We start from the raw sequence: 24,447 nt of genomic DNA on the forward strand, positions 1-24,447 counted from the left end.
CCAGCCCGCCCCCCGGGGGCCGGGTGCGCAGCGGCGGCGGCGAAATGCGGTTTGCGCGCTCGGGGAGCGACAGCAGAAGTTAGAAAATCGCCGAGGGGGGAGCCCGCGCCGCAGCTTCCTGCCCCCGGCCCAGCCCTCTGGCCCCGGCGGCCTGCAGCCTGACTTCCTCCCCCCACCCCGCAGCTCGCCGCCCGGCTCCTCGGACGGGGCCGCCCCGATGGGACGCCGCGCCCCGGCCCTCGCGCGCCGCTGAGCCGAGCGCCGCCGAGCCGAGCCCGCGCCGCCGCCGCCCGCCGCTGCCCAGCTCGCACCGCCCCCCCCAGGCCCGGAGCCGCGTCCCCGGTCCCCCGGAAAGCTGGATTTCCGAGGCTGGAGGCGCCTGGCCGACTGGGTGGGGACCACCATGGGCAACGCGGCCGGCAGCGCGGAGCAGCCCGCGGGCCCCGCCGCGCCGTCCCCCAAGCAGCCCGCGGCGCCCAAGCAGCCGATGCCCGCGGCCCGAGAGCTGGAGGAGAGGTTTAACCGGGTTCTGGTGAGTGTGACCCGCCGCGCGCTGGGCGCGGGCGGGGGGCGCCAGGGGCTCGGCACGCGTCCCCGCCCCCGGGGGCTCAGGTACCGCTTGGAGATCCCCGGCCCGGTGGCTGCCTCTACAGGGGGTGGGAGTGACAGTGGCTTCTTTCAGAGTGACTTAGCACTCTCCCCCCCAAAACTTTCTTCTGCAGTCGCCCAGTCTGCCGCCCCAAGACACCCCCTTCCCCGGCGCTCCTGGGTCTACAGGTCTAAACAAAAATGTCCTGCGAGGAAGTTGGGAGCCCGGCACGCAAGGGGGTCCTGGGGCATCCCTTTCCGCACTGCACGCAGGCCAAGCCATGGGGCGCAGGTCTGGAGCATCTGCTTGTGTCTCCGGGCCAAAGATGGAAGGGTTACATTTTAACGTCCTGGGAGCTGGAGACCGAGTTCAGGTGTTTGGTCCTGATTCGTTCGTGCCTGGGCTACTGGGAGCTGGGTCCTCAGATCATGCGGAGGGAGTGTCTGTGCAGGGGAGATTGCCTGTGGGTCCTTATCTTGCACATTTCCTCCAGCCCACTGAAGGGATTAAGGTTAGGAGGGGTGGGGTCAGGATGGGTTGGTCTCTCTGGCTTGGGGTGGTGCAGAATTCTGGAACCACCCCCCACCCCCGCACCCCCCACTATCACCTGCTGGAGGAATTGGGGGGCTTGGAGACTAGGCCCCTGGGGAGAGAGCCATCAGCTCAGGCTGAGCCTGGAAGCAGTCAGGATGTGTTTGGGGAGGGGCTCCCGAGCAAAATCAGGGCTCCCTAAGACCTGGTGGGAGGCAGAAGTAGGGAGGGGGAAGGGCCACTCATTCTCACTTCCCTCTCCCTACCTCAGCCCTGTCCCAGGCTTCCTTCTCTAACTAATTGCCTGGTGGCCTGTCTGTTGTCAGCTCCCTTGCTGGACTCTGGGTGACAGGCGAATGAGGCCGTGCTTTTTCCCAGGGGCACTTTGCAGCCTAAGCAGGCAGGCACTGCAGGTCTGAGGGAGATGGCCCAGGGGAGGTGCAGGCAGGCGAGCGATGCTGGCCCGCGGCAGTGCTCAGTCCGGTGTCCCCTCCATCTCCTTGACATCATTTCCCCTCCCTTGGCCAGTCATTGGGCAGTACTCGCCAGATCCTCTGCATGGCCCCTCGTAAGAGTTCCTAGAAATCTTGGCTGCCTCCTCCCAGAAGGAAGGCTAGGAGGGGTTTGGAGGAACTATCGGGTGGGGTGGGGTCTGGTCTATCCTTGTGAAGGTACCTTGCTTGATTAGGGGAGAGGGAGGGACTCTAAGATACACCTCACACGGGGCAGGCCCTGATTACCCCATCTCCCCACCTGCTTTCCTTTCCCCAAACCCATGGCCTGGCAAAGCTGAGCTGAGCAGATGGGGGAGGGGAGGAGAATGAGGAGAGACAGTCTCTGGGGGTCCATCTGGGGAGCCTGAGTTGGTGGTGGATCCCTGGACCCCTGCCAGCCTGATGGGGGGGTAGGATATGAGTCTGTCTTTCCCCCCAAGTGTGTGTCTGTGGACAGGGGTGGGACAGGCCATCAGGGTGAGGTGCGGGCCCCAGTCCGCTCTCTGTTATACGCACACTAGTGGGGAGGAGTGGTATGAATAATTCAGACCAGTGGGAAATCCAAAAGTCAAATGGTGAAGTTCTGATGCATGTGTAGTTCTTGATTGCCCTGCTTGTGTTTTGGCCTTAGCTCTGATTGGCTGAGTCTGATGCTAATCGCCATGGGGAGTCCCTGAGTACCAGGGCGTGGAGGGCGGAGGCCCAGAGCCGGGTCTTAGAGGGTGTCTTGGTGGAGAAAGCAGCGGTAGCTGGGTAGGAATCTAGGGTGGCAGCACCCACTGGGGCTCAGCTTTCCGCCCCAGCCCACAGGACCCCAGTGTGTTTATACTTGGCCTTCTTTCTGGGGAGGGATCAGCCTGTCCCTTGTCCTGGGTGAGCAGAACACACCCCACCCAAGGTCGTTTGGCTAAGAACCTGGCTCCCCTCGCTCTCCACCAACAGGGGCATGAGCCCCGCCCTGGGGTGACAGCCTCGCCCCCGCCTGCAGCTGCCTGGGCTAAGTATTTGGCTAACCCCCCAGGCCTGGCAAGCAATATCGCAGGGCGCGTCTCCATCAGAGCCTGCCTCCGTGGCCAGAGCGGAGTCCTGTCCGTAGTGAATGTCTACGTGGAGAAGAGCCTCCGACTGCTGAGAGTGATGGGCCCACCACCCGCCAGGAATCCCCGAGTCTTGATGGCAAAAGCATAGGCCCTTCGGATATGGTCACATGGCCCCAGGGGAGCTCTTCCTTTAGCTTAATCGCAGCCATTTGGTCCCTGGTGGGGAGTAGGATCCTGAGACCCAAAATCACTCCTCGGCTCCTGGCTGTGGGACCCATCTTGTGGGTGAAGGGCGCCGCCACCAAGGCCTACCCCTAGACAGGAGATGGAGCTGGCTCTCCCTTTCCCCACCATGACCTTTCTCCCATGCAGGGGTAGGTGGCGGGGGGCTAATTTTCTAAGGAGGCTGTGAGAGAGAGGGGTGCCCCTGCTTAAAATGGGGGTGGGGAGAAAGATCAGGTTGAGCCAGGCTTTCCTGCTGCTGCCTTAGCAACAGTGGAGGAGTGATGGCTGCCCAGAGACACGGGCCTGCTGTGATGGTGGGAAAACCAGCCCGCCAGACTCCACGCTCTCGCCTCTCCTGCGCCGTGCCCAAGGCTCGTGTCTTCCCAGACCTTCCCCTGGAAGGGTCGGGGTTTGGGATAACAAGGCACTCTTTCCAGGCCTTCCAGAAGTTCCATGCTTACGGCCAGGCATAGGACACCCCTGATCTGTCTGGTCAGGGAGGAGCCTGTGACCTTGGGACCAAGGGACCAAGGGAAGGTGTCCCGGATGTTGTGCTTGAGGCCGAGGGTGATGCTGATCCACATGGTTCGGAGGCCGAACCATTCGGAGACGAGTTTGCCTGCTGGGGCCTGGCCCCCTGGGCTGCCCTTAGCATGTGCCCAGGGACGTAGACATTTGGGGAGGCTGTGGGGGGGAGGTGAGGACAGCCTCACGCAGGGTGTGGATCCTGGAAGTCCTCCTTTCAGCTGGACCCCTTCCCCGAACAGCAGAGGTAGACTCCATTGTGTTGGCCAGCGCTCTTCTCTGGGGCGAGGCAGATGAAGTTCGGGGAGATGTAGCTGTAGGGGTGCTCAGGCCCTGGACCTCTCATCTCTGGGGTGTCTTACATGGAGGATCCCAATGGGGCTGGGGCCGTGTGGGCAGATGATGGCCTGGACAGGCACTGTGGGGTGACATTCTTAGCAGGCAGGGCTGGCACACGCTGACCCAGGAAACCCAAGGATGTGGTAAGCATGATTCACAGGGACATCTGGGGCCAGTTGGCAAAGAGCTGGGTAAGATGGGCAGGAGCAGGTGGGGCTGCTCTGGGGGCTACCTCTGCACTTTTCCTGGGAGCATGGGGCCCTGGAAGGTGGCTCAGGCGTCCCCGCCTCTGAGGGGGGCAAGGGTTACTCTCGGGAAAAGCAGACTAGCTTCCTGAGCTCTGAGGTCATTACGCTGGGGGGTTGGATTTTGTCTTTGCCACTTATTACCTGGGTGACCTTGAGCAAGTTACTTGACCTCTCTGAACTTCAGTTTTGCCCACGGGTAGAAAGAGAATGCTGCTGGCCCAGGCTGGCCTCCTAGGATTGTTGAAAGATTAAGTAGAGTTTGCTTGACCCAGAGCAAGTGCTCCAGAAACTCTCCCCGACCGTGAGGAAGGGGATGATATTGGAGCAGATAGGGTCCTCTCCATATTGGAGGCCTTCTAGGCCCCTCTGGACTGTGCCTTTCCCCTCTTCCCACCTCCATTACCGAGACCCACCAAAGTTGCCAACGTCAGCCATCACAGGCCAGGCTGCCCTCGCTGCCATCGTGCAGGTCAGCAACAGTGGGGCCTAGACCCAAAACTGCCTGGTGGCCGGAAACCACGAGAGGGAGGGCCCACCTCTCCTGGAGGGTGGGGCAGTGGTGGTAACGGTAGCTGTGTGCACATGGGGAGGGGGTGGGGAGGCCTCCACTTCCCTCTGAGAGACGGTGTGCTGGGGGGGGTTCCCCAGTGAGTAAGAGCTCAGTGTGGGCAACAACAGGAAGCGTAGGGTGCTGGGTGGCAGGAAATGGGGCTGGCTGTTCCTGGTTCCTCAGACGGCGGACCGGGCCCAGGCTGTCTGAAGACCCCTGGGGGTTCGGGACCCACATTTCTTGCTGCCCTCAGTGAGAAGGAAACTGAGTCTTCTTACCAGCTTGCCAGCCAGGTCAGCTTGGGCAAGCAACTTAATCACTCTCTGCCTCAGTTTCCCATTTGTGAACTGGAGATCATCATAGTATTTCCTGTGTAAGCTTCTTTTTGAGGTTTAAATGAGTCAGTAGATAGAAACCACTTGGAATGGCACTTAGCACAGAGTGGACGTTTGGGGAATGTGTACTGTTGGTGCTGTAATTCTCCCACCGGCTTAGATCAGCTGGGCAGTCCCTGCTGTCCTGGCTCTCCCACCTGGCTTGCCCCTTGTCCCTGCCATGGGGACCCTTCAACCCTGATGGGAGAAGCTGTGAGCTTTTTGGGGTTCTCAACACCTAATCCTGGGCCAGTAACTCCAGAGTCCTCCTCTAAGTCTGGGATTGCCTAGAACTGCCCCAGAAAATCTATATACTGGAACTTCAAAACGTGAACAAAATGGATTGTGTTTGGAGATGCACCGAGAGCTCTAAAACCAAGGTTTAGGCCATGGAGAGGTGGGCGGAGGGGAGATGGATGGGGAAGTGGGGGCTGGGGTCACTTCCTGGCTTCTGGGCCCATCAGGCTGTGGAGGCCCTGTAGGGCTGGTCTGAGACTGGGCTTGGTACCCAAGTTCAAGGGCATTCTGGGACTCAAAGGGCCAGACGTCATGAGGAGAAGGTGGGCAGGTGGGTTGGGACATAGTCTGAGCTCAAGCTGAAAGTGAAACCGGAGGGTGTGGCTGTGTCCAGATGCAGACGGAGCCCGTCAGTCTCCAGGGAGACCTCTCCATATGTCAGCACTTGGGGGAGAGTGGGTCAAGGCAGTGCTTGCAAGGGGCTGGTCTTGGGGGAGTGAGGCTGGAGGCCCCTCTTGCCCCTGGAGAGGGAGGGACGGCGGAGGGGAGAACATCCCTACACACTCTAACAGGAAGGTTCGGAAATCAGCTCCTTTTCTCGGCCACGCCCTCAAAGATGGATCTTTTCTCCCTCTTCCCCTGACTCAAAGCCTCAAGGGCAACAGGGAAAGGGGGGCTGGAGGGTCAGTTCATTCTTGGCCAAGCCTTGGAGACAGGTCTGTTGACTCTGGACGTTTTCACAAACTTCTGCTCATCCCACCGGCCCTCACCTCGGGGTCTCCGGTGGACTCCTCCCACCCCCCAATCTGTGAAACCCCTCTGCGCAGTGTGCATCACTGGAGAGTATTATTACATCAAAACACAGCTTCTCACTGGGTATTTCCAGGAGCTCTGGGAGCCGCGAGGCAGAAGGGAAATGTGCCTATTTTCCGGAGGAGGAGGCTGAGGCTCAAGGAGACAGAGGAGTCGTCAGGCTAGGTGGGCCCAGAAGCTGGATGTCCTGAATCCAGCCCGGGCTCTTCCTCCCCCCACGTCCCCTCACGGGAGGCAAGTGTTTCTCCCCACCCCCCCACCCCACACTTGGACCTCCCTGACCTTTCCCGTCCCACGTGAGCGCTGTCCGCCAACCTTGGACTTGTCTCTCAGCCCCCGGCCCCGTGGTACCGCCTCCTTGCCGAGGGCCCTGGGTCTGGGGTCTGGGGTCTGCAGCCGTTTCCCAGGAGGGTTTCACTCCACCCTGAGTGAGCGGCATCTTCTGGCTCCTCTCGCGCTCCTTAGGGTACCCGTCTCCCCGGTGGGCACAGCCGAGGAGCAGCGGCTAATTAGTGCTCAGCGCTGTCAGAGCTATTTCTGATTTCCGAGCCTAAATTTAGCCCGTCTGGCAGGCTGGCACGTAGCCCCCGGGGCTTGAGCATGCCCAGGTGGGGAAGGGGCAAAGGAGTGGCCTGCCCTCCACCACTGTCGGGACAGGTGGGCCCCACAGCAGAGGCCTCTCCCTCCCCGGGAGTAACCACGGGGCGGCCCTGGGGGCCAGGGCGCTGGTTCGGAGTCAGCTCCGGGCTCAAAGCCAGCCTGGCTCCCCGCTTCCTGGCTTGGTAACCTTGGGCAGGTCATTAAACTCATCTGTCCTTGCACCTGTAAGATGGGACGGGTGGTGCCGACGGGGGTGGTGAGGGTGTCCCCCGCGGGGAGGGCTCGGAGCAGAGCATTAGTTAGCATTAGCTGCTGCCTCTAGAAGTGCCACTGGGCCCATTCCAGGAACCAGACGGGTCCCTGGGGTGGGTGAGGGCCCGGAAAGACCCATGTTGGGAAGCGGCTGTCCCCTGTAAGGCTCAGTGGCTGGGGCTCAGCCACCCCCTTCACTCCTCCTCACCCCCCTTCCCCGCCACCTCCTCTCTCCTCTGAGTCGGCCACCGCTCCAAGTTTCCCTGACATTGGCTGCCTCCCAGCCTCCCCCTTCCCCCTGAGCCTCGCCCCACTCTGCCCTGCTGCACCCTGGATCTCTGTGGAGATCCAGGAGAGAGAGACAGGGATGGAGAAGGGTCCGAGGGAGGCCTTGCCCTCAGCTCCAAGGGCCCTTCCTGGGCGATCGGTCCGTGGTGGCAAGAGCCGTTCTGGCTACTGGCGGCTTGGGGGAGGGCAGCAGAGGAGACAGCAGCGGTTTCCTCAATCCAGGGGCTCACTTTCGCAATGGGGAGAAGAATGACGTACCCCCATCCCCAGCTGGCCTGGGGGGCCCGGTGGGTAGGCCGTTTCACCTCTCAAGTGGGGCGCCCGCCGGAAAGCTTGGGCAATGGGGCCTGAGAGCAGCCAGCTTCCTGTTGTCTGGGACTGACCTAAGGCAGTGATTTTTGGGGGTGAGGTCTGGCCAGAGCCCCAGAACTAGGCCCAGCGCCCCAGAGAGGAAGCTGGCTGCAGAGCCTCGGGTGGGTGGGGCCCCCTCTGTGCTCCAGCTGTGGCCTCCTCTCAGGCCCTTGTGACCGAGGTTGTGTAGTGACCCACCAGAGCTGGTGACAGGGGCCCTCTGACTCTGGGCTGGGGATCCCTGGGGACTCCCACATCCCCAGCGGGACGGAACTCCTTGAGGGCAAGAACTCTTTTGGGGCCTGACGCCTAGGAGACCCTCTTTTAGCCTGGGGTTTACTGAATTGGGGTAGACTGGCATCATCTTCTGTGTCTATTAGGAAGACACGCCAAGTTCAGGGGGGCCAGGGATCCCCTGGTGCCAGCAGCACCGGGCAGGACCCTACACCCACCCTGTGAGGGAGAAGCTGGACGGGCACGGCTGTGGCTGGGGGAGGAGGACCAGGCAGAGCAATGCTGACCTTTCTTAGCTCCTGAGGAGAGTCCCAGCCTGGGCCACCAGCACCACAGACCCAGCATGCTGGCTGCCGGCCCCAGTTCCTGTGGCTGGGTGACCTTCTCCAGGAATCCCCCCCTGCCCCTCCAGCCGTGATGCGCCTGCTTGGAGTTCCCTGCCTGTCTCACAAGCTCCCTTGACTTGTCTCAGTCTCCTCCTTCTAGAAGTGATGAGGAGGGAGGGCGCTGGAGAGGGATGAGGAGGACACAGCTGTTTCCACCCTGGCAAGAGGTTTCCTGGTGTTTGTGAGACATTGGTGCCCTGGGCCGGGGCCGCATGTAGTCCCCGTGGTGTGTGGTGGCACGCAGGAGTGGGGCACAATGGGGCCTGGCTGGAGATGGATCCCGCCCAAATGCAAGAAGAGATGGTACCCTCTTATTGCACATGGGGAAGTGACCAGAGGTGCCGGGGGCCCCAGGAAGTTAGGCTGAGAACCCATGCTCTTACCATCACGGCCGATGTGTGGGGAGGTGGTGTACGGATGACAGAGCCCAGGCCCTGGGCTTAGGCAGCCTCAGGGTCAAATCCCAGGGTCGCTTTCTAGCTTTGGGCCTCGGTTTTCTCATTGGCTAATCTACTTATCTCCCGGCGAGAGAGGGTGACAGGGATTCACGAGGATGACAGATCTCCTAGGGAGCTGACCCCATGCCTTGCCCCTCACATTGGGGCCCCAGGCTCCGGGTCCTTACCTTGTCCTCCCCCTCCCCAGAACTGCATGAACTTGCCCCCGGACAAAGTGCAGCTGCTGAGCCAGTATGACAACGAGAAGAAGTGGGAGCTCATTTGTGACCAGGTGGGTACCAGCCCCTTCTGGCATCAGGGTGCCCTGCCCTGGCCAGGCCGGGGCTGGCAGGAGGGGGGGCACTGCCACGCTGCCGGGAGGGCCAAGACCCTGCCCAGAGGCCTGTGTAGCATCTGCACAGGGTGCTGGGGGTGTCTTCAAGACTCTAGAGTCTCCTTCTCTTGGACATGGGCCTCTCCAAGGACCTTATGAGTCCCTAGCAGGGCTGGGTCTGCCCTCTGAAGAGCTGGCAGGGGCTAGTGCGGGGCGCTGGCCAATCCAGCCGGGCCATGTCACTGTCCTCCTTGCTGGGCTTCTTGGAGCAGCCTCTTTTGACCCTCCAGCTCTGGGCTGGGGAGGAGAGGGGGCAACCCCAGGGTTGGGCCTCTTTGGCCCCATGGGAGGTGAGGAGGAAGGGGCAGCATCCCTGTTCTTTTGCTTGGGCCCAGAGGAACTAGTGTCAACCAAGCAGCAGCCCGAAGGTGACCAGTTCCCAAGTGGCAGAGCAAGAACTAGAAGCCCTGTCTCCTGGTGCTCGGTCCGGCACCTGGGTTTGCACCTTCGCGGCTCCCCGGGTGCCCCTGCCTCTCCGGCTCCTAGGGCTGCTGTCTGTGGTGGCAGGGAAGACCCCTCTGGCGCTGCTGGGCCAGGGTGGGGACCTCGTTCAGTGAGGGAGGGAGGCTGGGGGTGGGGAGGTGGGGAGCAAGGAGCCTCCCCTGGGAGCCAGCGCCGGGCCTTCGGCTCCTGCTAATGGACTGGCATGGGATGAGCGGGCCGTGCAGGAGGCCGGGGGGGTAAGGGCTGGGCCCGGGCGGCAGGGTGAGCAGCTGCTTCCAGAGGCTTTGGGGCTGGGGTAGGGGTCCCTGCCCGCCCCCCGCCACCAGGGCGGGGTGTGTGACAGTAGGCACACCTCCAAACCCCACCTCAGGACCGCACTAGGGCTGTGGCTCGTGAGGCCAGCGTGGGGAGCGAAGGGCCAGGACTGGGGTCTTTTAAAGCAGCCTGGTGGGTGGTTTGGTTAGATCTTTAGTATTTCAGAGGGGTCTTCAGATAGCCTGGGACCCGGGGTCAGAGCTGAGGATGGGATTCTGGGGCAAGGGCTGGGGTAACTCTAGCTGTTGCACTGTTCACCCCATTCCGTCTCCCCAGGAGCGGTTTCAAGTCAAGAACCCTCCCACCGCCTATGTCCAGAAGCTGAGGAGCTACCTGGACACCGGAGGGGTGAGCCGCAAGGCAGCGCCAGACTGGATGTCTCACCTGGGGGTATGTGTCTCCCCCTTTTCCTCTGGCCCTTCCCCCCGCCGCACCTTCCAAGCTCTGGGCAGTTAGAGTAACTGTGTGAATAAACTTTCTGGTGGCCTTTGTGGGTATGCGTATGAATGTGCGTGTATACTTTCAGGGGATCGAGGGGGCCCTGGGCAGGCTCTCCTGCCTACCTGCGGGGCTTACACGGGTCCACTCGTGTGCACTGTGCAGCGTGCGTGCACGGTGTGGACGGGTGTGTACTACGTGTGTGCTTTCGTGTCCGTACATGGTTGTGAGTGTGTACCCTTGGGTCCACGTGTAGATGTGCGTGTGCATGCCTGCACGTGCGTGCACACGTGTGTGTGTAGCCCGGGTGTCCGTGTATGGATGTACCCAGGGCGCTTGTGTATGGATGCGTGTGTGTGTGTGTGTGTGTGTGTGCTGCACAGATAGTCGTATTTGAATGTGTGTGTACCCTGAGGCTCTGTGTGTGTGCGTGTGTGTGCGCCCTCGTCTGTGTGCGGGGCCGCGTGTAGCCCGAGATGCATACTCTGCCAGGCAGGCGCGTGGAGGTGGTGGGGGAGGCTGAGCGTGAAAGGCCAGCCGTGGTGGTGGGGGCGCTCAGGCTTCACCCACCAGACTCTCCTGTCCTTGGTCCCCAGTTTAAGAGGCGAGTTCAGGAGTCCACACAGGTGCTGCGGGAGCTGGAGATCTCCCTGAGGACAAACCACATTGGGTGAGCAAGGGCTCAGATTTCCCTCTTGGGGGCCTCGGAGAGCTCTGTCCCCAGGCAGCTCCTGGGGCTTCCCCTTGCTACTCCCCCGTCACCCCCCAACACCCCTCACCCCTGCATAGGCCGTGCCTGCGGGGCCCCTCTGGGTTGGGGTGTCCAGTACAGCTTCCCTGCCTCCTCTCCTGCCTACCCTCTGTTCACCCCTTGAGGCATGGCGGGGCCATGGGTCCGACCTGAGCCCCCTAGCGCCCTCTAGCCTCACTGGGTCTTTTGAGGTTGGGGCTGGCTGGCGTCTCGGGCGTGGGGTGGGGGATGAGCAGCCCCGGGGCCCTGGCCGTGCCTGTTCCGTGCCCAGTCTGGGCAGGACCTCGCTCCTGGCTGGAACTCAGGGAGCCCTGTGCCCTGCAGGTGGGTGGAGGAGTTCCTCAACGAGGAGAACCGCGGCCTGGATGTGCTCCTCGAGTACCTGGCCTTTGCCCAGTGCTCCGTCACGTAAGCCTCCTGCCCCGGCCTCACGCTGCTTCTCAGAGCCCTGGTCCGTGCTTCCCTGTACCTCATCCACGCCTCCGGCCACGTCCATGCGGTGCCGCCCCAGCCCACCCTGGGCTCACGCACACCGCACCCGCGCGGTGGGTGATGTCCCTTCCTCAGGGCCTGCATGGACAGGGAGGGATGTGGCCTGGGGTGGCCAGCTGGGACCTGGGCGGCTTACTCTTCTGTTCCGTCATTCCCTGGCCCCCTCCTCTGCCCAGCACAGCACCGAGCACAGCCCCTGATCTCCCCTGCACATACCTCTCTCCCCTCAGCGCCCCCCACCCTGCCCTCAAGGGCCCCTGCAGGGTGGGCCTTCAGCCCCACTCTAACCCCTGCAGGTATGACATGGAGAGCGCAGACAACGGGGTCCCTGGCTCAGAGAAGAGCAAGCCCCTGGAGCAGTCCGTGGAAGATCTCAGCAAGGGGCCGCCCTCGTCCTTGCCTCCCCAGCCCAAGAGCCGCCACCTGACCATCAAGTACGTGGGTCCCCTTGCAGGGTGGCAGGGGGAATAGAAGATTCACCCCTAGGCCGTTGCACCCTGCCAGCCCCGCCCCAGGCCCTTGGGGGTGGTGGGAGGGGCAGCCTGGCATTGGGGGTCACAGTAAGGGCCTCGAGCAGGGCTTGAGAGATGGGTGTGTTAAGAAGCCTTCCAGGGATGGGCACCTAGGAACTGGAATCTGGGTGGGTCTGGGATAAAGAAGGTGTTTCTGGGTTGGTGAGACCTCCCTTGTACCTATCTAACCCCCTCTTCTTTCCTGTGCGGCCTCCAGGTGCCCCCCCTCTCCCCGGTACGTAGCCACCTGGGGGCAGGTGCATGCCTGGTTGGCTCGCTGGGTGGGGGTGGGGTTCGGTGGGGTGTTCAGCTGACATCCCTGGGTTCACCTGCTGTGGATAGGCCACCCCACCCTAATGCAGGACATCCTGCTGAGAGGCGGGGAGAGGGAAGAAGACAGCCCTGGGGCCTCATGTGGACCCCCAGCTTCCATCCTTCCAACTTTGGTCTTAGGGACCTACTTCATATTAAGCCCCAAACTCTCACAATATGTTCCTTTGTTTGCTCATTCATTCACTCATTTAACAAATATTTTTTAGCATTTCCTATGTATCAGGCATGGTAGCAGGTGCTCAGGAGAGAGAGAGATCACCCTGCCTTTGGGAGCCCTTGGTCTAGAAGGGGACAATGTTGGACAGGCTATCGTGGAGGTGTGACCGGGAGCTCTGAGAGGGGAGGTGGCTACTTCCCGGGGCATCAGGAAGGTCTTCCAGAAGAGAGAGCACTGGAGCCATGTCTCGCAGATGGATACGGGCTTTACAGGCAGTGATGGGGACAGGGAGGGGCATTCCAGGTGGAAGGAACAGCATGAGCAAAGACTCAGGCATATCTGAGCAATGACGGGAGAAGGACGATGTGGCAGATGGAGGGAGGAGGTAGGGCTTCCCAGTGTTGTTGGAAACACGATAGAATTGTCAAGAGGCACTGATGTGGAAGTCATGATGGGCAGTTCTGCAACAAGTAAAAAAAAATACATATTTTTTAGCAAAGAATTATCAAGGACGCTCTTAGCACTTACTATGTATCAGGCACTGTTCTAAGCTCATTTCATAGTCCCCAAAACCCTATCAGGAAGGTACTATTATTACCATTCCTGTTTTACAAATGAGGAAACTGAGGCACAGGGTGATGAAGTAAACTTGCCTAGTAAGTGGTGGCGGGGGATTTGAACCCAGGCAGTCTGAATTCAGAGTTGGCCTTTCAAGATGGCCGATTAGCCCATGAGGCTGGGAGCGCCACCTTGTGGAGAGCATTTCCATGGTGATTTCCAGGCTTTGGCTGTCTTCCCTCTATAGGCTGTCTACCCCCACAACACAGCAACCCTTTTTGATGCCAAGTTGCTGTTAAGGGTCTTTGCCTTCCTGAAGCCCCTCCGTACCCCCTTGCAGCATGCCAGGCCCAAGGCCTCGGGACCAAGGAAGACTTCCTGCCCTCAGCCGGCCTCTTTGGTTGGGTGGGTGGGAATCAATTGCCTAATGTTCCAGATGTGCCTTGTGGGGGGGAGGGGTTGTGGGAAGCCGGGTGTAGGACTCTGAGCCCTGCTGCCTCCCCCCTACTCCACCCAGGCTGACCCCTGCCCACAGCAGGAAGGCCCTGCGGAATTCTCGCATCGTTAGCCAGAAGGATGACGTCCACGTGTGCATCATGTGCTTGCGCGCCATCATGAACTACCAGGTTGGTCAGCGAGCGTGAGGCACTGGGGGGCCCCGGGGGAGCTGGGTCTGTCCTCACTGGGGGCTGCCTAAGCCGCTGGGGTTCAGGGACCCACTGTCCCCCCCAGCCCCGACCCTGTTCCCTGCTGGAGAACCCTGGGGATGGGGGCTGTTGAGGGTCTTGAGGACAATGAGGCTCGAGGGGAAGCCCAGATTTCTGCCCCCTCCTGGTCAGGTCCCCTGGAGTACCCTGGACATGACTGGGTCAGGGACATGCCTCCTGTGGGGACCTAGGCACCCCCACCAGGGAAGGCTGGACACAGCGCCCTCAGGGACAGCCGCTCTGGGTGATTCTGTTTGGAGGAGTGGCTGGTGCGGCCAGTCCTCCTTCACTGCGCCGGCTCTTGAGGGCTCACTGTGTCCAAGGTGCCGAATCCTGACCCTGGCTTTCGAACAAAGTTATTTAAAAAGAGGGGCCAGGCTCTGGCCGCCACAGAAAAGCCTGTGGTTGGCTCTGAAGAACTTCCCAAGCCTGAGGGCAGTGGGAGACCAGGAGGCTATGGCCCTGCGGGTGCCTGAGGTGCTGCGCAGGCCGGTCTGGCAGTCCTGGGGGTCTGCCTGGAGGAGCTGACCTTTCCTCTCTCGCCAGTCTGGCTTCAGCCTCGTCATGACCCACCCAGCCTGTGTCAATGAGATTGCTCTGAGCCTCAACAACAAGAACCCCAGGTGAGGTCCGGGCCCCTCACCTTTCTCCAAGTCTAGATTGTCCTGCCACTTCACCCCTGGCTACTCTGCTCCCCCATTCTCAGGACTGCTGACCAGGCTCATCCCACCCCTCGTCCCCATCAGCTGCCCTCCCTGCACTCCCACAGCCAGGCCCACCCGCAGCCTTGCTGTGGGGCCTGCTTTCAAGGGGTAAACTGGCCCTCCTGTCCCCAGAACCAAGGCTCTGGTGCTGGAGCTGCTGGCAGCCGTGTGCCTGGTTCGAGGAGGGCATGACATCATCCTGGCGGCCTTTGACAACTTCAAGGAGGTACTGAAGCCCCCCCACCCCAACAGGGGCTTGCTCCCTAGGGCTGCTTGGAGTCCTGTGGCTGGCAGTTGCGGCCTCCGCTGGGGGCAGCTGGGAGTGTTGGGCGGGCATTTGGGGAGCACAGGGTGAGGATAATCTGGGATGGGGAAGCTTCAAAGGGCAGGAGCCAGGTCACGTAGGGGCACTGCCTGGGGCGACAAGGACAACTACGGGGATCTGCTGAACCTCTGGCCCTCAGCCTGGCCAGATCCAAACTGGGCTTGGTCCATGCGTCTCCGGGTTGCATACATATGCCTCTGCTGACTCTGGCTAAGTGGATGCATGAGAATATGATGCATAAGGTGGGGTACGGTCATTCATTCCCTTCATGACTATTTGTTGAGTGCCTACTATGTGTCAGGCACAGAGTGGGCACTTGGGATGCATCAGTGAGCAAAAGAAACAAAGAAGGCAGGGGAGGACAGATAATAAACAATATACTAAATGAGCAGATTATATAATGTATCTGAAAACGGTGGACACTCTGAGGAACAAGAGCAGGCTGCCAGAGGGGCAGGAGGAACGGGTCGCAGGGTGGACAGGGAGGCCTCCCGGAGATGGTGAAGCTTGAGCAAAGCTGTGAGGGAAGTGAGAGGCTTGGTGTGGTGGCGATCTCGAGTAAGAGCACACCAGGCACACGGAACTGCAGGTGCAAAGGCCCTGAGGTGGGAAGGTGCCAGGACACCAGTGTGGCCAGTGCAGTAAGTGAAGGGAGGGCTGGGGGAGATGGAGAGGGAGGGGAGGTTTTGAGCAGAAGAGCGACGTGGCCTGACTTCGATTTAGTGGGGAGGAGCCCGTAGAAACACAAGGGTGGTGGCTGGAAATGGCTTGGGAGGTGTGTCACTGGGGCCCTCATGACAGCCATTCTCCCCACCCAGGTGTGTGGGGAGCAGCACCGCTTCGAAAAGCTGATGGAATATTTCCAGAAAGAGGACAGCAACATTGACTTCATGGTGAGCTTGGGAGCCCAGGCTGGGCCTGGCCACCCTGGCCACCCTCGGTGTGAGGAGCAGCCTGGGGGCCGGGGTCTCCGGCTTCTGGGCTCTGCTCCTGCGAAGTATGAGGACTGAGTGGCTGGTCGGGGAAGGGTGGATGTCAGAGACAGGGAAGCTGGAGGGAGGGGACCTGGGGGAGAAATACGGGTAGGGCCAAAGCTGGGTTAGCTGAGTGAGAAATGGGGAAAAGGAGAGACTTGGGAGTAAATGGGGGACAGAAGGCACTGAGCACCCCCACCCGGAGGGTCACAGACCTGCTTGTGGGCTCTGCTTCCCAGGTGGCCTGCATGCAGTTCATCAACATCGTGGTCCACTCCGTGGAGAACATGAACTTCCGTGTCTTCCTGCAATATGAGTTCACGCACCTGGGCCTGGACTTGTACTTGGAGGTGAGCCCTGCATCCCCCCGCTGGGACTTAACCACTCACCAACTGCAGAGTGTGGCTCTGTGCTTAGCAGCATGGGTGTTGAGGTCAGGCAGATCTGGTTCAAATCTCGACTCTGCCCCTTCCAAGCCCATGTGACTTTGGATAGGTTTCTTCTTCTCTCGGAGTCTCATTTTTCCCATCTGTAAAACAAGAGAATCATAAAGGTAATAATGACTCTAAATAGAATGAGGCAGAACGTTTTCTGCCACCTTATAGGCACGTGGTCCATGGAGCTATTATCACAGGCACAGGAACAGGCTCTGGGTGGCCCTGGGTCTGTCTGGCTTTGGGAGCATCAGCCTCAGACAGGTTCTGACTGAAGCGCATAATGGGGAGCACGGAGATATTGGGCCACAGTGGGAGCTGGCTCATGTTGGATGGGTCCAGGTCCTAGAGGAGTTCCTTGCCCTGGGGACGGTAGGCAGAGGGGCTTGGCGCTTCCTGGTCCAGCCTGTGCAGAGAAGCTGCAGGTTCCCTGATTCCTTTGGGAGGCTTCTTGGAGGAGCAGGGCCTTTGGGATTGGATTTCTGAAAGCCAAAAGGTGAAAAGCTGGTGGGGGTGATATATCCATGCAGGGGAATATTATTCAGCCATGTAAGGGAATGAAGTACTGATACATGCCACCACATGGAGGAACCTTAAAAGCATTATGCTAAGTGAAAGAAGCCAGACACAAAAGCCCCAAAACCGTATGATTCCTTTATATGAACGTCCAGAAGAGATGAGTCCACAGGGGCAGAAGGTCGATTGGCAGTTGCCAGCGGTCGGGGGAGGAGCGAATAGGGACTGACTGCTAACAGGTACAGGGGTTCTTCTGGGGTGATGAAAATGTTGTGGAATTAGACAGTGGTGATGTTTGCACAACCCTGTGAATATACGAAGAACTACTGAATTCTATGCTTTAAAATAATGAATTTTATGGTATGTCAATTATATCTCAATAATAATAATAAAAAAAAGCACGCTGGGGCTCAGGCCTCTCCCTCTAGGCCCTAGGGGTGAGGGGGGGTCCTGGAAAGACCCCTCGCCTCCGGCCTCACCCTGCTCTTTCCGTCCGGGGCAGAGGCTGCGGCTCACCGAGAGTGACAAGCTGCAGGTGCAGATTCAAGCATACTTGGACAACGTTTTTGACGTGGGTGCGCTGCTGGAGGATACTGAGACCAAGAACGCGGTGCTGGAGCACATGGAGGAGCTGCAGGAGCAGGCGGCCCTGGTGAGAGCCGCTCCCCAACTCGCCCGGCACATAGGAGGCCCCGGGGCCTCACACCGGCATCAGGCATTGGTTCTGGGTACGAGTAGCGGGTGGCTGTCTGCCTGGCCCCTGACTTGGACCTGAATCCAAATCTCGAATCCTGTGGCCTCTTTCTCAGTGAGCCTTCGCTGGGCTCCTACCCTGCGGGACCTCTGAGGAAGGCAGGCCGCTCCTCTCCCCGCGCTCGGAGCCCACACCCTGGCTTGGGTGGAACTGGGTGCCTGGCGCCCGTCCTGGCCCAGTCTCTCTCCACCCACCTCCCTCCTCAGGGATGCCTTGGTTCCTCCTCCCGAGAGAATGTTAGTGCCCTCAGGATCTCACCTACTTGGGTTCAAGTGCCAGGCTCAGCCCACCCGCCAGGCACGTCCGGAAGCCTCCCCCAGCCCTGCAGGCAGGCGTGCCTGCTGCCGCCCCCTCAGTGCCCAGCGGCGGGTGGGGGCTCACCATGAGCTGTGCCACAGCTGACAGAGAAGCTTCGGGACGCGGAGAACGAATCCATGGCCAAGATCGCCGAGCTGGAAAAGCAGCTAAGCCAGGCTCGAAAGGAGTTGGAGACCCTGCGGGTGAGGCTGGGGGCGGAGGGGGCCGGCCCAGGGGCGGGCCGGGCTCCCAAGAACTGGCCCGGTGGGGCTTCTAGGCTTGACACTTCCTCTACCCGGGCAAGAGGGTGGGGGCTCTGTGCCAGGCCTGCTGGGAGGCACTGACCTTCCCCCCCCCCCCGCCCCGGGGCTCACAGGAGCGCTTCAGCGAGTCGACCCCCATGGGCGCCTCCAGGCGTCCTCCTGAGCCTGAGAAAGTGCCTACCTCCGTCCCGGCGGCGCGGCCCTCGGCCCTCGAGCTGAAGGTGGAGGAGCTGCAGGAGAAGGGGTTAATCCGTATCGTGCGGGGGCCCGGGGATGCTGTCTCCATCGAGATCCTTCCGGTCGCTGTGGCAACTCCGAGCGGCAGTGACGCCCCGACTCCCCCCGGAGTGCCCACCGGCTCACCCAGCCCAGGTGCGCAGGAGCTTCAGGCTGGGTGCGGTGCGCGCGGGGTAGCCGGGGTCTGGAAGGAGAGTGGGGAGACGTGGGTTCGGGGTTGTGGGCGTGGCTCAGGTGGTTGCGGGAGGGTAGACGGGGACCCAGTGCGCATGCGCAGGGAGGGGAGGCAGCGGCCAGAGCACCTAGGTCCGGAACTTGATACCCCCCTCCTTCTTCCCGTCTTGGGTTCTCGGTTCTCTCTCGGCTCAGATCTCCCACCTGCGGCAGAGCCGGCTCCCGGAGCAGCACCCCCACCGCCGCCTCCACCACCTCCACTTCCCGGCCTCTCCGACCAGCAGGAAGCCCCGCCTTCGGCACCCCCGCTGTCCTCACCCCTCCCTGGCAGCTCCGAGCCCCCGCCCCCGCCGCCGCTGCCGGGAGACTTGCCGCCCCCGCCCCCGCCCCCGCCGCCGCCTCCCGGCACAGATGGACCCGTGCCTCCGCCGCCTCTGCCGCCTCCAGGGGGTTCCTCTGGAGGGTCCGGCCAGGAGATGGGCCCAGGTGAGTGGACCGCCCAGGGCTGGGGGCAGATATGGAGGTGCCCCGACCTCAGTGTCCTCCAGGACCTTGTGTATGGGGGCCTCCTATTTCCTTCTGCCTGTCCTGTCAGGCCTCTCTGGGCCCTGGGTCCCGCCAACGACCCCACCCTCACCTCCCCAGTGCTCACCCCTCTCTCCCTGTCCCAGGAGTGAAGGCCAAGAAACCCATACAGACCAAGTTCAGAATGCCACTCTTAAACTGGGTAGCCCTGAAACCCAACCAGATCACGGGCACTGTCTTCACTGAGCTCAATGACGAGAAGGTGCTGCAGGTGAGTGTGGGTCTGTCTTGCTTCCAGTGTGGGCGCCGGGGGAGAGGGGACTTGCCTGGATCATGCTAGGGCATCTCCTTCACCCCATTGTATGGATGAGGGCATGGAGGCCCAGGGATGGGTGTTAAATTACATGGATTGTTAAGATACATGGATTAGTGTATCTGATAGGCAGCATGTCCTGACTCCCCTGGAGGCTTTCCCCTCACTCACTGTAGAGGGCACATCTGGCCTCCGGTCTGGCCTCTCCTCCTTTTAAGCTTCTTTCCCACCACCCCCACAGGCAACCAGGGTTTCAACTCTTTTTTTTTTTTTTTAAAGAGGGAGTAGGGTGGAGTGCAGGGGTGGGGCAGAGGGAGAGGGGGAGAGAGAGTCCCAAGCAAACTCCAAGCTCAGCGAGGAGCCCAATGTGGGGCTCAGTCTCACAACCATGAGATCATGACCTGAGCCAAAATCAAGAGTCAGATGCTCAACCAACGGAGACACCCAGGTGCCTCCAGCCCTTCTAATTCTACTTTTAGTTTTCCAAAAGGGATGTGTTCTCTTGCCTCCAGGCCATTGCTCATGCAGTTCCTTCTGCCTGGAATACCCTTCCCTTTCCCCTTTTTAGCCCTGGCCAATTCAGCTTTTCCTTCAGCTGTAAGGGCTTGGAGTCTGGGTCCCCAGTGTTGGGTACTGCTCTTCCTCCTCGATGCTCTCTGTACTTCCCCTGTATCCCCCATCAGGGCTTGTGGTCAAGCCGGGTTACTGGTTTGTTTCTCTGCTGGTGGTGTGGTCAGAGCTGGATAGCTGGTTCAGCCAGGAATATATCAGACCCCAGCCCGCCCAGCCCCACCTCCTCTCCCTGTGCCCTCAGGAGCTAGACATGAGTGACTTTGAGGAGCAGTTCAAGACTAAGTCCCAAGGTCCCAGCCTGGACCTCAGTGCTCTCAAGGGTAAGGCAGCCCAGAAGGCCCCCAGCAAGGCCACCCTCATCGAGGCCAACCGGGCCAAGAACCTGGCGATCACCTTGCGCAAGGGCAACCTGGGGGCTGACCGCATCTGCCAGGCCATTGAGACGTGAGTACCTCTGCCCAGCACTTGTGAGTAGTGCAGCCCCTCTACTAGGCCAGGGTCATCAGGCATCTGGTAAAAGAGTCCCAACTACGGGGCAGAGCCCATCAAGCTTCATGCTAACCCTGGTCAGGGAGTAGGGCTGGGAACCTTGTTCCCATTTTCAGGCCAAGAAAACTGAGGCCATAGTGTGAGTCCACGCCCAGACTGAGACATTCCCGTTTCCTCCCTGCCTCCTTGCCCAGCTGTGGGCACTCAGGCCCAGGCATTTACAGCTGGGCCTCTGGCACTGATGTATGATAGGGACCTCTGGCGTCCCAGCTCCCAACTTCCCTGACTCCTACCTCTTGGTCCCTGAAGCTATTGGCAAAGAGCAAATACTGAAGTTCATTTATTCAATCGGGGTAGTGGGGTGGGGGTATAGTCCTGCCCTCAAGAACTGGTGGGTATAGAGTGATAACTACCCCACCTTCCACCAGGTACGACCTACAGGCCCTTGGCCTGGACTTCCTGGAGCTGCTGACCCGCTTCCTGCCCACGGAGTACGAGCGTAGCCTGATCGCCCGCTTCGAGCAGGAGCAGCGACCCATGGAGGAGCTGTCGGAGGAGGACCGCTTCATGCTCCGCTTCAGCCGCATCCCGCGCCTGCCCGAGCGCATGGCCACGCTCACCTTCCTGGGCAACTTTCCGGATACTGTCCAGCTGCTCATGCCGGTGTGGGCGGGGCAGGCAGAGCGGTGTGGGCGGGGCAGGGCGGTGTGGGCGGGGCAGGCAGGGCGCTGCGTTCTGGGTTGGGGATGCGAGGCGGCAGCTAGCAGCCTCCGCGGGGAGAGGGCATGTAGGAGTACTTGAGCCTCCCATGGGCTTGCCCCCCACCCTGCCCCAACTTATCTTGCCTCTCCAATTGCACCCCCAGCAACTGAATGCCATAATTGCAGCCTCAATGTCCATCAAGTCCTCTGACAAACTCCGCCAGATCCTGGAGGTGAGAGCCTGGGGCAAGGGCCTGGGAAGTGGGGCCCACTCATGACTCCTCGCCTGTTCTGGGTCATGTGAGGGGGAGACCCCGGCCTTGCCCTGCACTCCTAGGATGCAACAGATATGTTCCCAACTCTCACATAGAAAGACAAAGCTAAGGTAGGGGTGGAGGTCCTGTCTACAACAGTGCGCCTTAGACTCCTCCTGAGGGCTGAACCCCCTCTGGGGATCACTGTGTGATTAGCAGAGCGCCCACACCTGCTCAGTGGAGTCTAGTGGAGGTCCCGGGAGCCAGTAGAAATGGCTGTTAAATAGACCGTGACATCACAGCCGAGGGGATGTCAGCCGCGAAGTTCTGGGTGGGAACGGCGGAGGACAACACTGGGTATGCTAAGGGGCACCTGGCTGGCTCAGTTGATTGAGTATTATAAGACTTTTTTTTTCAGTTTATAATTATTTATTTAAGAAATCTCTACACTACACCGAATGTGGGACTCAAACTCATGACCCTAAGATCAAGAGTCACATGTTCCTCCAGCTGAGCCAGCCAGGCGCCCCAAGCATGTGACTCTTGATCTCGGGGTTGTGGGTTCGAGCCCCACGTTGGGTGTGGAGATTACTTAAAAATAAAATCTTAAAAACATTGGGGAGGCCAGGCACATATGTCAGACAGCTACACACGCGTGTACGTGGTCATGGACCTGAGGGGCCCGCGCAAGAGTCTAGTGCGGGCTGAGCGTGTGGGGCTTGCTTTTCACCACATTTTCTTGTGCAGTTTATACTTGAGGGGGTTCCCTCAGCCCCAGCACCTGCTGAGCACCCCCCTCCCCCCCAGATTGTCCTGGCCTTTGGCAACTACATGAACAGCAGCAAGCGTGGGGCAGCCTATGGCTTCCGGCTCCAGAGCCTGGATGTGGTGAGGGGCACAAGGAGGGGTTCCCCGGCCTGGGGGATGGGGGACAGCCGGTGGCCTGCGGCTGACAACAGGCCTGCATGCAGCTGCTGGAGATGAAGTCGACGGACCGCAAGCAGACGCTGTTGCACTACCTGGTGAAGGTCATTGCCGAGAAGTATCCACAGCTCACAGGCTTCCACAGTGACCTGCACTTCTTGGACAAGGCAGGCTCAGGTATTGGTGCGGGTACCCCTCCTGGGCGGGGAGGGGCTCTGCCCTGGGGACTGATAGGGGCTGAGAAAAAGTGAGGGGACCACAGGGTGTCATTGGACAGGAATGCCACCTCTCTGATTCCCTGCCTCTGTGCTGCCCCACCCCCCACTCAGTGTCCTTGGACAGCGTCCTAGGGGACGTGCGCTCCCTGCAGCGAGGCCTCGAGTTGACCCAGCGAGAGTTTGTGCGGCAGGACGACTGCATGGTGCTCAAGGAGTTCCTGAGGTCCAACTCGCCCACCATGGATAAGCTGCTGGCAGACAGCAAGACCGCTCAGGTGGGCCGGGGCTGGCCGGGCCCTGGAGGTGGGGTGGGGGTGGGGGGATGAAGTGGGGGAGGGGGCAGGGGGCCCACCTGCCTGGAGGAGCAGAGATGAAGTGGCCAGTGTCTTAAAGGCACATGGAGCTCCTAGGGGTCGTGCTGGTGGGGCTGACAGGCTGTGCCCACAGGAGGCCTACGAGTCCGTGGTGGAGTACTTCGGGGAGAACCCCAAGACCACGTCCCCCTCCATGTTCTTTTCCCTCTTTAGCCGCTTCATCAAGGCCTACAAGGTATGTGTGTCTGGTGGGCAGGCTGGGACCCCTGCGGGGCATTTTGGCCTCTCCACCTGGGCAGTGTGGAGGGTGGGGGACGCTTCTGTCTGGGGGTGGGGTAAGACTCCCCTCACGGAGACCCACCTTGGCCCCCCAGAAAGCTGAACAGGAGGTGGAACAGTGGAAGAAGGAGGCGGTAGCCCAGGAGGCAGGTGCCGACGCCCCCAGCAAAGAAGAAGCCCCAGCACCCAAGGTAGGCAGCTGCGCCTGAGCTTGGCACTTTGCAGGGATCCTCATCCCAAAGATCTGGCCCTCTTCCGTACCCTCATTTCTGTGAACAGACCCTGCCCAAGGTGAGGACGGTGCCCCAGCAGCCTGGGATGGGAAGGGCTTCCTCCTGCTCCAGCCTGCTGTGGGGGACCAGGCTGCCAGATGTTCTAGGGTCTGGTGGCCTGGGGAGAGGGGATCCTGGAGTTGGAGCTACTCACCTTCCGTGCCCTACCCCCCCATCACCACCCAAGGCCCGGAGGCAGCAGATGGACCTCATCTCTGAGCTGAAGCGGAAGCAGCAGAAGGAGCCCCTTATCTACGAGAGTGACCGCGACGGGGCCATTGAAGATATCATCACAGGTGAGGCTTCGGCTGGGCCCGTCCTATCCTCTCTCCGTCCTTCTAATGCTGTCCTCCCCCCTCTCCCCCCAATGCTGTCCTCTCTGGCTGTCTCACTGCTTCTTGCTACTTTTTCTGTCTTTTTTCCTTTCTCTCCCCGCTCCTCCCTCCCAACCCTCAGTGCTCAAGACGGTGCCCTTCACGGCCCGCACTGGCAAGCGGACGTCCAGGCTCCTCTGTGAGGCCAGCCTGGGAGAAGAGATCCCTCTCTAGCCCCCAGGTACCTGGGTAGCCTGGCCTGTGATCCCAGAAGCTGCCCACAACCCTGGGGGCCCCTCAGGGAACTGGATCATGCTACCCTCCCTTGGGCCATGCGCGGCTGGGGTGTGCTTGAGCGGAGTCTGGTAAACATAGGTCCCTTCCCACATGCACACCACCTGGGTCCCTACAATGGGGAGGCAGACTCCTAGCCCCGGGGCAGACTTCAGAAGGTAAGTGTCTCTCCTCTTGGCTGCCAGATCTGCGGAACCAGCCCTACATCCGTGCAGACACAGGCCGCAGAAGTGCTCGTCGGCGCCCCCCGGGACCCCCCATGCAGGTCACCTCGGACCTCTCGCTGTAACCGCTCTTTCTGGCAGATGGACTCAGTGGGGAGTTGGGGGGGGTGGCAAGCCGGGGCTCAGGGGCTCAAGGAAGGTGGTCCTCAGCTCGGCTGGGCCGGGCAGCCCCCTCGGCAGCTGCCGCCGTTCTCCGAGATGGTCCCACCTCAAGTGGTCGGGCGCGGGGGCGTGGGGGGGGACAGCATCGCCGGCCCCTCCCCCAAATGCTGCTTGCAGCACCCCTCTCCCCCTAATAGCCATACTTAGCCTCAGCCGGAGCCTGGCCTGTAACTTATAAAGTGCAACCTCGCGCTCCACCCCCAGCTCCGGGAACTCTCCATGGACCTTATTTTTATACAAGATTAATAAAGATGTTTGCAAAAGATCCGCGTCCGCTCTGTGCCCGCCCCACCACACGC

At 60.7% G+C, this 24,447-nt stretch overlaps 1 protein-coding gene and 1 long non-coding RNA gene across 6 annotated transcripts; one reads left to right on the forward strand and one right to left on the reverse strand.

Annotated features, from left to right (window-relative positions):
- The first annotated feature begins 315 nt into the window (after positions 1-315).
- Positions 316-24,411, forward strand: FMNL1 (formin like 1). 4 transcript variants are annotated; one of them, XM_036096648.2, is made up of 28 exons: positions 316-532; positions 8,722-8,805; positions 9,943-10,056; positions 10,701-10,774; positions 11,180-11,263; positions 11,644-11,781; positions 12,077-12,094; positions 13,425-13,533; positions 14,161-14,237; positions 14,451-14,544; positions 15,462-15,536; positions 15,857-15,967; positions 17,070-17,219; positions 17,720-17,821; positions 17,995-18,253; positions 18,488-18,778; positions 18,964-19,088; positions 19,945-20,147; positions 20,621-20,855; positions 21,058-21,126; positions 21,955-22,035; positions 22,119-22,248; positions 22,401-22,564; positions 22,737-22,838; positions 22,978-23,073; positions 23,342-23,450; positions 23,611-23,709; positions 23,948-24,411. In XM_036096648.2, the coding sequence occupies exons 1-27, from the start codon at positions 404-406 to the stop codon at positions 23,700-23,702; spliced, it is 3,315 nt and encodes a 1,104-aa protein (XP_035952541.1). In that variant the 5' UTR covers positions 316-403; the 3' UTR covers positions 23,703-23,709; positions 23,948-24,411. The 4 variants fall into 4 exon arrangements, with proteins under 4 accessions (XP_035952541.1, XP_035952544.1, XP_035952540.1 ...); XM_036096651.2 differs by lacking the exon at positions 12,077-12,094 and having other exon boundaries at positions 317-532; XM_036096647.2 differs by lacking the exon at positions 23,611-23,709 and having other exon boundaries at positions 318-532.
- LOC118538596 (uncharacterized) lies at positions 12,352-18,200 on the reverse strand. Of its 2 annotated transcripts, none has more exons than XR_013445129.1 (5): positions 18,063-18,200; positions 17,703-17,773; positions 16,007-16,146; positions 15,833-15,922; positions 12,352-12,810 (listed from the first exon to the last, which is right to left on the reverse strand). It is a non-coding gene; the product is annotated as an uncharacterized LOC118538596 (long non-coding RNA). The 2 variants fall into 2 exon arrangements; XR_013445130.1 differs by having other exon boundaries at positions 17,047-17,773.
- Positions 24,412-24,447: the final 36 nt, after the last annotated feature.

This window comes from Halichoerus grypus, chromosome 2 (genome assembly GCF_964656455.1).
Source record: "Halichoerus grypus chromosome 2, mHalGry1.hap1.1, whole genome shotgun sequence".
In the NCBI taxonomy this organism is placed as follows: domain Eukaryota; kingdom Metazoa; phylum Chordata; class Mammalia; order Carnivora; family Phocidae; genus Halichoerus; species Halichoerus grypus.